This window comes from Pseudonaja textilis, chromosome 3, assembly GCF_049901715.1.
Source record: "Pseudonaja textilis isolate UNSWEBS1 chromosome 3, rPseTex1.2, whole genome shotgun sequence".
Taxonomy (NCBI): domain Eukaryota; kingdom Metazoa; phylum Chordata; class Lepidosauria; order Squamata; family Elapidae; genus Pseudonaja; species Pseudonaja textilis.
The window spans coordinates 51579192-51592553 of NC_141992.1; the positions used below are offsets into that span (position 1 = coordinate 51579192).

Here is a 13362-nt window from a genome sequence, read left to right on the forward strand (position 1 = left end):
AACAATACAAGAGCACACAATAGATACAAACTCAAGGTAAATCGCACCAAACTTGATTGCAGGAAATATGACTTTAGCCACAGAGTGGTCAATGTCTGGAATACTCTATCTGACTCTGTGGTTTCTTCCCCAAATCCCCCAAATTTTAACCTTAGACTGTCTACTATTGTCCTCACCCCTTTCCTAAGAGGTCTGTAGGGGGCGTGCATAAGTGCACCAACGTGCCTACCGCCCCTGTCCTATTGTTTCTTTTTTATTCGTATCCATTTCATGTATTCATAACCACATTTATATTTATACCTGTTATCTAATACTTGCTTGACAAATAAATAAACAAACAAATAAACAAATAAATAAAACAATGCTTGAACTGCTATGGTTATTGCTGGAGAGATGAGAAAGAAGCTACAGCTTTCTGTTTGCCAAGGCAGATTATGCTGGTATTCTTATGTGTCCAGTCAGTTTTTTGGGAAGGCAATAGATTTTTCTCATGATAAATGGGGTCCTAAAGCCTCATATGTTTCTTGTCTAATCCATAGTTCATGGTAATAGTCCCTTGGTCATGGACTTAAATAGTTTCTTCCGCCATATCTGTATATGTTGGAACACTTGCTTACAGAAATTGGCTGGTTCCCAAGGTGAATTTCTGATTGCCTCATAAAGTGCAAAGAAAGTTCTGCTCTATAATCCAAGCCAGGCAAGAGTTTGAAAATAGCCATTTAGATCTTAATATCTGAGGAGACTTAACTTGGAGAATTTGCAATTAATTAGCTTTGCTAAAAAAATTAGTCCTTTCAATTCTTTCCTTTTCCTGGTATTTAGAATTTAATATTGATAAAAGAAGAATAAGAAGATAAGTTTGGACATGCCCTCCGTGCAAAATTTTTTCATCTAGATTGGTTCAATCATGGTTAAAATATCTTGTGCAGTATCTCTACACAATATGCACCTGAGACTTTAGAAATGGAATGAGCTAATTCTGATTATCCTCTTTCCCGGGAAAGTGCAAATCGTTTTTTAAACTTAGACTACAAATTCCATCTGATGAAAAATATATTCTCTCAATTCAATAATTTGAAATCAAAATGCCATTCAGCTCTGGTACATGTAGTCCTTGATTTATAACAGTTCATTTAGTGACTGCTCAAAGTTACCATGACATTGAAAAAAGTGACTTATGATAATTTTTCACACAACATTTGCAGCATCCCCATGGTCATGCGATCAAAATTCAGGTGCTTGGCAACTGGATCATATAACCATTGCTGTGTCCCAGGGTCATGTGATCACCTTTTGTAACCTTTTGACGAGCAAAATTAATGGGGAAGCCAGATTCACTTAACAACTATGGCATGAAAAGTCATAAAGTGGGGCAAAACTCACCTAACAAATGTCTCACTTAACAACAGAAATGTTGGGCTCAATAGTGGTTATAAATCAAGGACCACCTGTATTTAAATCTTTTTGTAAGGAAATCTGTTCCTGATTATTGAAAGCTTTCTTGATTTCAGTAGTATATGTTGAAATAGTAAGAACCATTTAATAATTGGAAGCAAGTTATCCTTACCAACTTATTACAAATCTAGATTTATTTTTGCCCTTCATTGTCATATGTCCTTGTTCACCTTACATTTAATTTGAACACTCCATGTAAAATCTGAAACCAAGATAATATCTTGGAATAGCTTTCTGCATCAGCAAAATGTTGCTCCCATTCATTTATTGCAAAATAAAATTGAATATGGAGAGTTAGCACTCTCCGGATTTGAAAGGAACTGTGCTGCCATCAGAATTTGAAATAATGCCTGAAGCATGATGTTCATGTGATTTTTGAACATGACTGACGCAGTTGATTAAAGTGAGGAGAGCACTGGTGTACTATAGAAGGCTTTTAGTAAACCGTTAATATCTAAAGCTCTTGTCCTGAATGACAGCTTCATCTTTTGCAGCCTACTGTATGTTAATTTAAAGCATTGTACTAATGCAAATTAGGATACAGTATTTAGTCTGTTTTGTCTTTCTCTTTTTAGCTGATGGAAATACTCTGAAAATTGAGTGAGAATTTAGTACTATAGCAGTTGATAGACTTCAGTTATCTTTTGTTTGACTTTGAAAAACACTCCCCCCAAATATTAACCTCTTCCTTTCCACTTACCAAATGGTAAGACAATAGCAATAAGTGGAGAGGATTTTCTGCATATATCTTACTCTTACAGTGTGGCGATTTTAGGGCCCTCTTTGATCAGTTGGTTTAAATGGGTTCAAGTTCATATTAGAAATTTCACTCAATTAGAGAACAAGAAGATAAACAATTTTATAAGATTGGGGATTTATTTTATCAATGGTTAAACAATAAGATATGGTAATGAAATATCTAGAACTTTAGAATATAAAGAATATATAAAGATGTATTATCTTTATCATAATCATAATATAATTATGGGATAGAATTGTCATAAAATAAATCAATTAAAATATGGATTATTTTGCATAACATGAACGAATAATAGTATAGTCAAATGATTGATTAACAATGATATCGATGTATTTAGGAATATTTGATAGATAATATGAGAACATATACAAGTAATTGTAAGTGATGACTATGAAGTGGATGCACAAAACAATCTGTAAACCAATCGACACACTGTATGTACATAAGTGGAAGATGGCTTGATGTTTTTATGTTGTGTTTGTGTATGTTTGTCTAAAAAATAATAAAACTTTTTTTTTAAAAAAAGAAATTTCACTCATTGTTACAGCCTGTCATATTGTGTATTGCCAGCTGTTTGGCTTGATTTTACATAAGTGAGTAATTCTGTTTGGTGGAAGAAAGATATTGTGTCCTTAGACACACCGATGTTGGATATTTCAGGGTTCCACCTTCTCCTTTTTACTCTTTAATAGTTATCTAAAACCACTGGAGGAAGTTCATCTGTGAGCACAGAGTAAAATATCATTGGTATCCTTGTTTATCTGTACCTTGGGCAAATTAAGAGACACAGTCCAAGTTCTATCTTGGTGTCATAAAATTATTAACATAAAAGTTCTACTTTTATGTGTCTGAGGGGTGTTGGGATCTGGCTGAGGAGAAACAGGCTTAATACAAACAAGAGCATGGCTGTTGATCAAAAAGCATTTTGACTATAGAGGCAGACCATCGTTTACTAAAACTGGGGTTATGATCCTCATAGAGGGCAGAATCACATTGGAGGTTTATTTTATTTATTTAGGGAGTTTATATTGCCGCCTAATTTGCACATGGCGTTTCTCTGGAGTCATGAATCCTTCTGAAAAAGCAAGTTGAAGCCATGGCCAGGACATATTTTGTAGAGTTCTGCTTGTGTGCCAGCTGCAGCTTTTTCTGAACTGGAAGGTATAGTGACAGCCACTCCTGACTTTTGTTATCCCTTGTCTAGATTGTAATTGACTCTACACCAGACTACTGTACTCATGTCAGACCATTATTGCAAAAATTGAAATGGCTACGGATGTGTCTGATACAATTCAAAGTGAGGGTTTCCCTCTATTGAGCCGTATATGTTTGGGACCTTATGTTTGAGATGGTTCCATATGGAAGCTAACATTTGGCAAAAGCTATAGAATGTGAATGAAAGGGAACTCAGGAGCTAGTCTTCTGTTTTTACAGTGACTGTTCCCTAAAGTAGCATAGTCCTGGAGACAAGGATAACCTCATTCCTTTTGGGAGATAATTAAGAAGCGGCTGTTCCATGGGGCATTTGAGGATGGATCAGGTGTATGAATTTGGCTGTTCCTGATTTGATAAGAAGGCTCTGAGTGGCAATAATAAGATACTATATTATTATTTCCTAAATTACTTTTTTAAAAAAACTTAATTATTGGAAGTAGGAATTGATAGCTGTTGAGATTTTGGGACTGAGGTGATGTAAAAGTGAGGTGGTAAAGAAACACATAAAGTAATTAAAGTAAGATGGAAAAATAGAGAAGATTTTAAAATCTATTTTGATTTGCGAACGGTATTGTCTGCCATTAAAAAGTATATTTTGCAATGGGAGAGAAAGGAAAGCACAGGGACTCTCAAGTTTTATACACCCCATAGTTTTATACATTGTTTATGATCTTAGCAAAACTGCCACAAGGTCCAAATCCTCTCATTTACTCATATTTTTTCAGATCAAACATGGATTAATACAGACTATATGGGGGCAGCACTAAGGTACTTCCTGAAAACATGGTGTTATCTAGCTGCATAGCAAGAAAAAAAATATTTGCTGATGGAACATGTCAGGCTCAGGCTTTTCTCCAATTATTTGGGTTTATTTAATCTTGTGCTAGTCATTGACTGACTGGACTTTATCATAATATGCATGTAACTGATTGGTTTTCTTTTTCCTGGTTGTGTGACCACACTCAGGCAAGAATTTTAAATTAAGTCTTTTGAATATTGGGATTCAGTGGCAGAATAAAACGAGAGTAGTATAAGTCATGCATTTACGTTTTGTCTCCATCCTTGCCTATCTGTCTGTCCTAGCCAAAATGAGGGGACCTTACAATCAGATTGACAAGGGAAGGGAAGCAATTGGGCCTTTGAAAAAGAAAGTAATGCTCTTGAGAAAAATCCTTCAGCCTTTTCTTTTAGACTGCTTTTGTTTCTGATTGAGATTTGTTAGGCATGTACTATTCCAGCTCTTTGTGAGAAAGCTTTTAATTTAGTTTATTTGGGAATAATTTTAGAATGCGTCCTCCTTCTGCAAGCAAATTTAGAGCAAAGACTAGGTTGATTGGAAAATCCTAGGATGAAATCCCTTCTGTGGGGATCTTCCTGAATGAGAAACTCTATTGGGGGTGAGAACAGAGAAAGCTCCTTTTTGGCCTCTGGTCTAAAGCTTTCCCTTTAAGACCAGAGGCCATTTGTGCCTTGGATGCCAGCCCAGTTGGTTCCCCTCTCTATAAATGTTGGCTTTTGCTGATAGAGCTGAACAGCCAGGCCATTGTATATGTCAAGACCACTGGAGAAAATGCCTGAGTGGTGTTTTATATAGTGTTGTCAGTGTGCTCTCTTTTAGGGTTGCATTTTTTCCTCCTCCTCCTCCTCCTCCTCCTCCTCCTTGCAGAGACTTGGTTGTCATGGGAACTGCTGCTCTTCCATCCTGTTGGTACAGAATGGAGAAGCCTCCCAGTTTTTGAATAGTGTTCTGCCCATCTATTGTGAGCTGAATGGCACATTTGCGATAATTGCAGATCTTATTAAAATAAAAATGTCCCTATTACTGAGATAAAATAGGACCTGGAGCTACAACTAACTCAAAGAGAAATAGGAATAATGTATGTTGACCATACGGGGTGAATAGGCCATGCAGAACTTTACTAGATTTGTTTTTCTGCTAGATACTGATCTACAGAGGAAAAAAATATAGGGAAAACTCATCAGGGCTAACTGGAATCTTAAGTAAAAGGGGAGCATTTTACAGAAGTTTAAAAATACATGGTTTTACATGTGCCATTGTTTCCACCTTCTCTGATCCTCCAGAACAAATCCGCTTTAACATAGACTCTGAAAGTATCTCCCTGACAAAAAGGGAGAGAAATGAGCATTGCATTGAGTATAAATCCTGCTCTGATTTGGGACTATTAAGTTACATGGAGAGTTGAAAAGGTGATAGCTTTTTCCCAGGTTGATAGAGTAGCAATTAGAGGGGGTCCTTGCGCCTTTTTTTGTTTTGTTTTTGAAAATCTGTATCCATTACAATTTGTCTTATTGTTGTCTTAGCATTGGTACAATGCTAAGCCCATGGTACAATAGATATGAATTTAGGAGCAAACTCAAACTTATGATGTTTTCCCTGCTTATTTAATTGCCTATTAGAATTCTGAAGAACTTTTGCAAACAGGATGATCACCGAAGCTATGGTTTTGAGATTTTTGCACGGGATATTTGTTAGTACTCCAAATGCTGAATGTACTTATGTTATCACATTTGCTCTTACTGTACTACTTCCAGATGCAAAACAAATCTAACTCTAAAGCATCAACTTGATTGGCTTGAGTTCTATGACCCTGACTTTGAAAAGAATAAATAAATAACAGGCAAGTAACATTTAATTGCAGAAAGATGCAATTAACACGCTTCTGTTGCAGATGTATAATGAGGTCTTACTGTAAAGACAGAATGTGTTACTGGAAAAAAAATGAAATCTAATTTTGCCCAAAGGACCCTAAGGTTTTTGTCCATTGGTAAAATTATAAAAATTACAAAGAAAGAAAATGCTAATCTAAACAGAGGAAATGAATTGATAATATCAGCAGCTTTAAACGGTTATTGGAGATTAGGCAGTGAAAAAAATAAAAATCAACAAATAGCAAGGACTCATTGTTATTTTAAGTCAACTATATAGATAAATATTTGTATAATTTCTGGCCTTATGCTTCTCTGAATCCTAACATGAGTGTTAAAATTTAGAAGCACATTGGAGTTTCAAATGCTTTGTTTCAAATATTAAACCTGAGAGAGTTCTACAGTGTGGACCATTTTACCTGCCCCTAAGTTGGCATGTGTTGTATAATGTGTGAACTGCACTAGTTGTTGGTTTACTTCCAGGTCTAATTCAAGGTATTGATTATGACTTTAAAGCCCTTTGTGGCATGGGGCCAGGTTTTATGGCAAATTATGTCACTGCAATGGGATTAGCCTACTCCATTTGATTCAACAGAAGGAGCTATGGACTTTGTATAGGACAAGGAGTTTTGGTTCGTGGGTTCTAGAAGAGCCTTTTCTGCTGGAGGGAAGGTTTGCCCCCACCTGCATGTATATCAAAATGCTAGTCTCAGATTCTCTGGTATATCCTTTACATTATCTGCATAATTCCACTAATGGGTGATTTGTCTGAATTGCACCTTTGTCTTTTTTCCTCAAGGGATCTTGATGCAGAAATAGCTTATTCTGCTTTTTCTCATCGCAGCTAACTGCAGTGACACATTACTTGCTGGGTTCAACTTAATAATAGAAAGATAAAAATCCTGTATTTCTTGGCCTTTCAGTTAACAGTAACCCCTCCCAGCCCATATCTGTCTGATTATATTTTATCTGTCACTTGTAGGTAAATCTACATACTTCCAGACTATGGAATCTAATGCTACCAGGCATTTATAAGTACTTGTAACACTGCAGTGATGTTGGTTTTCCCAAATTCATGATTCTATTATACCCAGATAATATGAAAGGTCTTATATTTATTTAATTTTCAATTTTATTGTATACATGTTGTGCATTGACAATAAATGTTTGATTGATTAATTAAACATACAGATTTTGCAACTTCATGAGGATTTCTATGATTGTACTACTGGTGCCCTAGAAAAGCTGTCTGACGTATTATCCCTTTATATTCTCTAGTACTTTACTTGTATAATTCCTTAAAAGAGATGCTCTCCCCACCCATTTATTTTCTGCAGGATTCGTCCTCAGATGCCAAAGGAAAAGATTGAAGGATGCCACATCTGCACATCAGTAACACCTGGAGAGCCCCAAGTACTCCTAGGAAAGGACAAAGCATTTACCTATGACTTTGTCTTTGACCTGGACACTTGGCAGGAACAGATCTATACAACTTGTGTAAGCAAGCTGATTGAGGGCTGCTTTGAAGGCTACAATGCAACTGTGTTGGCATACGGCCAGGTTTGTGCCTTTTTCACTCTCCTCACAGTTTCTGTTATGATCTTATCTGAATGAATTGGCTTGGTTAAAGTGACCATGTTTCCTGCTTTATGTCGACTAGAGTACTATATTTCATGAGAAATCATTCTCTATTTGAGGGCTTCTCCGATTAAGTTAAGTTTAAAGATAATAAAGCCCATCAGAAAAGAGTATGACAACCCCTTAAATTTTAGACTTTTTCACTAGAGGGAGAGATACTATAGTTTTATTTGAAATTTAGTATTTAATTATATGTGTCTTGTGTATGTAATAAAATAGGCACTTTTTATACAATGTGGGACCTTTTGTCTTCCTATATAGCAGTTCTTCTGGGGAAAGCTGTATAAGGGGTAACAGTAACTCTTACTTAAGTATGAAGTGGCCTTGCCATAAAGTAAAATGAGGAGGGATTGAGATTGTTTATTTTGAAGGGGCAGTTTTAAGAAATGAAAAATTTAAAGATCATTAAAGCTATCCACTGATTGGTATAAATAATGGAACTAAATACTCCTGTACCAATAATTATATGGAAAAATCCTTCGGGGCATTGGAAATAATGATGAAAATTGGTCTTTAGAATTAGGGAAAAGATACAGAGTAAATACCAGAGTAGAAAGCAAATATATCTTTCCTTATTTAAAACTTACAAAAAACATGCTGCAGTGGATTCGCAGTTAGCTCTGTAGAGTAAGGAACAGTCAAATTTCATGGGGCGAATAGACTTAAGGACGAGGCGTTTAGCTATATATCGAAAATATATCTTCAGATATATATCCAGTCCTCAAGTTAATAAAAGAATTTTTGATCAAAAGAGTATTTTGTTGGCATCACCCATCTGGTAATATACAGTTAGTACACAGACCGACATTTCTTCAAAGTTCCATTTTATCAGAGTTGTTATATTGGCACATCTGGGAGAACTTGAATCTGAGAATTCTGGGTTTTTCCTTCCTAAAAGAAAAACAAAGATCCATCCCCTGCATCCATTAGTCCATCACATGGCCCATTTAAATCTTCGTCCCAACTGGAGACATCCCTCCAGTCAATCCCCTCCAGGTGCAGGGCGACATGTCCTTGACTCTCTGAGAAAGAATGTTGTTGTGTCTAATCTTCTACCTCACCATGAAATCCCCCCTCCCAAATTCAGGCACTAAATGTGGCAGCCTCGAAGCTTCCAAGTAAAAAACGGCTTCCAAGGCTGACAATCATAGTGCATTGAAATTTTTCTGGATATATCATAACATTTGCTTAGCTCATCTTTTTAATGACTAGAATGAAGCATACTTTTGGGACTAATACTCTGTTTTTACCTATTTGTATTCTTTCTTCATTTCTCATAGTTTCTAATACTAATTTCATATCCTATTGTGGATATTCTATTGGCTGAGCCTTGTTTTTAATCATATTTTTTTCCAAGGGACTTGTACTTCTTTAGGACCAATGCTTCAGTTTTCGTAGAGCCTTATAAGCCAAATGAGGCTGAGTGCAGTAATAGCATCTAAAAGCAACCTAATGAGCATATGAGGGTTTGAAATTAGTTTTCTCACATTTCAAGCCATGACTTCACACTGGTTCTCACCAGCCCTTGGGAAAGGATGGGAGAGAATTTGAAATGAATTAATTGGTTGCCAGAATAACACATGGTAAATTAATGTTGATTAAAAATGGCAGCAGTTGACAAGCTTGCAAATTAGCTTGTGATGTTAAATGGCTTTTCATTTTAGAAATTCATATTTCCCTTCTCTCCAGGGCAATGTTATGTTTTTATGTTACACAAGAGATGCAGTATAATGTGGAGTCACTTTAGCTAATGAAAAAACTATGACAAATATGTAAAAAGATGTGGCATGAACTAGAATTTAAAAAAACAAGGCAAGGAGTAAATCTGATAGTGATACTCTGTGTTTGCTTTTAAGACCAACAGAACAGACTAAAGGTACATACTTTCTTACCTATTTTGCCATGTGACAGTTCCATGAAATACTTCTACTGTCTTTTAGACAGGTGCAGGCAAGACTTATACCATGGGCACTGGTTTTGACATGAATACTTCTGACGAGGAGCAGGGCATAATTCCACGGGCCATCGCCCATCTCTTCAATGGCATACAAGCACGTAAGCAGGCTGCACAAGACCAGGGGGTCCCCATCCCAGAGTTCAAAGTCAGTGCACAGTTTTTGGAGGTAAGTATATTGGTGTTGAAGAGAGTGAGTCTTGACATAAGAGTGTTTAGAAACTCACTGATACGCCAACTTGAACTGGAAGGTGGGGTGGAATTTCTCTATTTCAGTGTCTGAAGATAAATAGTGAACAGTGATATTATTTCAGTTCAGGTACAAGTTAAAGTATTGGGTATTCCTATATAGTCTCAACAAGTGGCAGCTTTTAACTAATCAACCTAGTGAAATATTAATGGTTGATATTTGGATAGGAGGCTTCCAAGGTGATGCCAGTATGCTAGACTAAGAAGTTAAAAAGAAATCCCACAGTAAACAGTTTCTGTATTATTGCCAATAAAACTGTATGGTGTTCAGGAAGCCACCAGAACTCAATCTTGACTTGAAGAAGGCCTTATCTTTATCATTCTTATATATATCTTGTATGCAATAAATAACCTGTGAACAGAAGATAAATTCTTGACAATAATTGTAAAAAAATGCAAAATACAAACTACTCTTCTTATAGCCCTCAGGTCTCATTACTATTGAAACACTGTTGAGATCTCAGGATTGCCACACAAATAAATTGTATTATTTACTTACCTGCTTCTGGCTGCTGCAAATGTAATAGACAGAACATTTGTCTTAGTGTTCAGAATTTAGGGGAAGGATATATTTCATTTAGTGCCTCTCTATATTTTTACTTCTATAACAACTCCTTTAGGTTTATCCCAATAATGAAATTCTCTCCTTATAAAGAGCACCAAATCTTAAAACCAAAGGAGATGAATAATTTCACACTATCTGTAACAATTACAGAATTTTAAACTTGCTAATTTTTTTATAGGCTTTTTGACATGTAGTAGTTTGACACTTTCTGCCAAAATAAAATACTAAGCTTTGATCTTCAAACATTTATATATCTAAATTTTTTCCATTTTGGTTTGTTGTGGAGCAGTTTAAAAAAGCAAAACAATATGTTAACTAGTAGTTTGTTTTTCTGTTTCATTTTTCAGCTATATAATGAGGAGATCCTGGATCTTTTTGATAGCACAAGAGACCCTGAGAATCGCCACCGAAAATCAAATATCAAAATCCATGAAGATACCAGTGGTGGTATCTATACCACAGGTGTTACATCACGTCTCATTAGCTCACAGGATGAGGTAAGTGATTTTAATTTTTGTGCACATAAACTCTTTCTCTTATGTTTCATCTTACTGGAGCAGTTATTAGTTTCTGATTCCAAGTTCACAGACACTAAAAGAGGTTACATTTTCTTCACTTTACCTAGCAGATAAAGTAGATAAAAGTGAACTCGAGTAAAGTTGGACAGATGGGTAGTTTTCTGAACAACAGTACTGAATGGAAATGATTTTCCATTCATTTTATTCCCATATGTTTTTCAACTTCCCCATCTAGCCTACAATCCTGGTATTGTTCAGTACTTTCTCATCCGTCCAATCAAGCTTACCTTCTAAGTCCAGATAAGATGTTATTACTTAGTCAGTTTCACCTATAAAATATATCTAAAGACTGAGGTAGCAAATTCAACTTTCCTATCTTTGCAACAAAGTGGTTAGATTATGAAAACCAAGCTTTAATTGAACTGCAGTAACTGATTTTGTGTATACGTGGGATTTTGAGATTAGAATTCTTCAACTGTGTTTCAAACTTTAGCTTGGTTGCATTCTGAGTTCACTAGAGTTGTTAACATTCCAACATTCTATTCAGATTCCAATTGCCATTCATTATTTGGATGGTGCCCATAACAGAACCCATTTTTTTCAACTATGAAAAATCTCTCTTCATTTTGCTTCTCATAATGGGAAACATCATCTTTAGCTTTCCTCACATTTCCATTTTTACTTTTTGCAGCTCAAATTGTTACGCTTATTATGTTCTAACAACTAGAAACTAGCTGATACTGTGTATATTTTGATTAGTTGGAAATATTTCTTAGTTTTAACAGATAACAAGCCTTGGAAGCTACAATAGAAACTGAAGCGGGTGGGATCGGAAAGGGTCTGCTTACACTTTGTCCCTCTGATTATTCCCCATATGTAGTTAAATGATAGAGGCCCCATAAATCTTTCCTCTTACAGACAGAGCAGCAGCTGGGAAATTGTTTTATTTTTATTTCATTACTTTAACATACATTCCTATCCTGGGAATTTATGTGAAGAATCATCTATATATTTTTGTGGTAAATATAAAACAAACCAAAAAGTGGTTTCTCAACATTAAGACAAAAATCCACACCATTATTCAAAGCCTCTTAAGAACTCACAAAACGCTTATGAAGCATAAAATGAATCAAATCATGCCAAATATTCTTTCATAGCCAAAACCATATTAACAAAGCCAAATTCCTGTTCTTGAGTGTTGTTCTTCTAAAAGACACTGTACAGCTGCCATGCACAACTGTATCTTTGCCAACCTGATGCACTATTGCTTTATTGGATTTCCGTTCCCTCATTGTCTGGAGAAATTCAACATATCTGAAAAGCATCAGGATGAGAAAAACTGGCATTGAATTTATACATACAGATCCTTCCTTCTTTCCTTCAAATAATGATAGCTCTCCCAGTGTACGATCTTTTTCAGCATACTGAATTGCAAGGAGTGGTGGGTTTGTTTTAGATCCTTGAATGGCATTTCCTAATGTTTTGAATCAAAAGAATATCATTATTGAATAACAGAAAGAAGAAATTTTAAAGCAGTTCAATTATATGCATAAATACATATGCATTGAATCTTAAATTTTCAACATTTTCAAATATTTCAGCTGGCATGAATAGCTAACACCCAAGAAGATAGGCTCAAGATCCAAATGGATCTTGACAGACTAGAACACTGGGCCATATCTAACAAAATGAAATTCAGTGTAGAGAAAAGTAAAGTCCTACACTTAGGCAAGAAAAACCAAAAGTACACATATGGACTGGGTGAAACCAGGCTCAATAGCAGTAACTGTGAGAGGGATCTTGGAGTCTTAGTGGACAACCAGCTAAATATGAGCCAGCAGTGTGCAGCAGCCGCCAAATTTGAGAGGCTGCCACAGAGAGGAGAAGGTCAAGCTATTTTCTAAAGCGCCCACTTTCTCCTTGATCACTCTTCACTTGGAAACCCCTTTTAACTCAGAGAAAGATTTACCTGCATGTAACATCTAGTTCAGGTTGTATTATTACTGTCTTGTGGCATGTAGGGGAAGATTTTTGCCATGTTTAAAAAGGTAGTATAGCAGCTTAGAATTAGAATTAGAAAAACTTTATTGTATTTGTACAAGTACAACGAAACTGAGAATGCACCCCAGCAACCGTTTTCAATACAATAAAACCAAAGCACTTAAAAATGAAGATAAGAGTACCCATGTCTCCATTTGCAATTTGAGAGTACAATATCTACAAATATACACAAAATATACATCCAACACTGACTGTAACACTTAACCGAGTATAATACACAAGAGATGGATTGTACTGTAATATGTTATTATACATCTGAATGGGGTATTGAGATTTCACA

The 13362-nt window shown here is 35.7% G+C and overlaps 1 protein-coding gene across 6 annotated transcripts in view; it reads left to right on the top strand.

Moving 5' to 3' along the window:
* The window catches only part of KIF21B (kinesin family member 21B), a 71181-nt gene that overhangs the window by 19093 nt on the left and 38726 nt on the right, over nucleotides 1-13362 (top strand). For all 6 annotated transcript variants that reach the window (XM_087929687.1, XM_087929688.1, XM_087929686.1 and 3 more), the window contains exons 2-4: nucleotides 7435-7657; nucleotides 9676-9858; nucleotides 10851-11000. In XM_087929687.1, the coding sequence (XP_087785813.1) occupies nucleotides 7435-7657; nucleotides 9676-9858; nucleotides 10851-11000 (556 nt within the window). The remainder of the gene's footprint in view (nucleotides 1-7434; nucleotides 7658-9675; nucleotides 9859-10850; nucleotides 11001-13362) is intronic.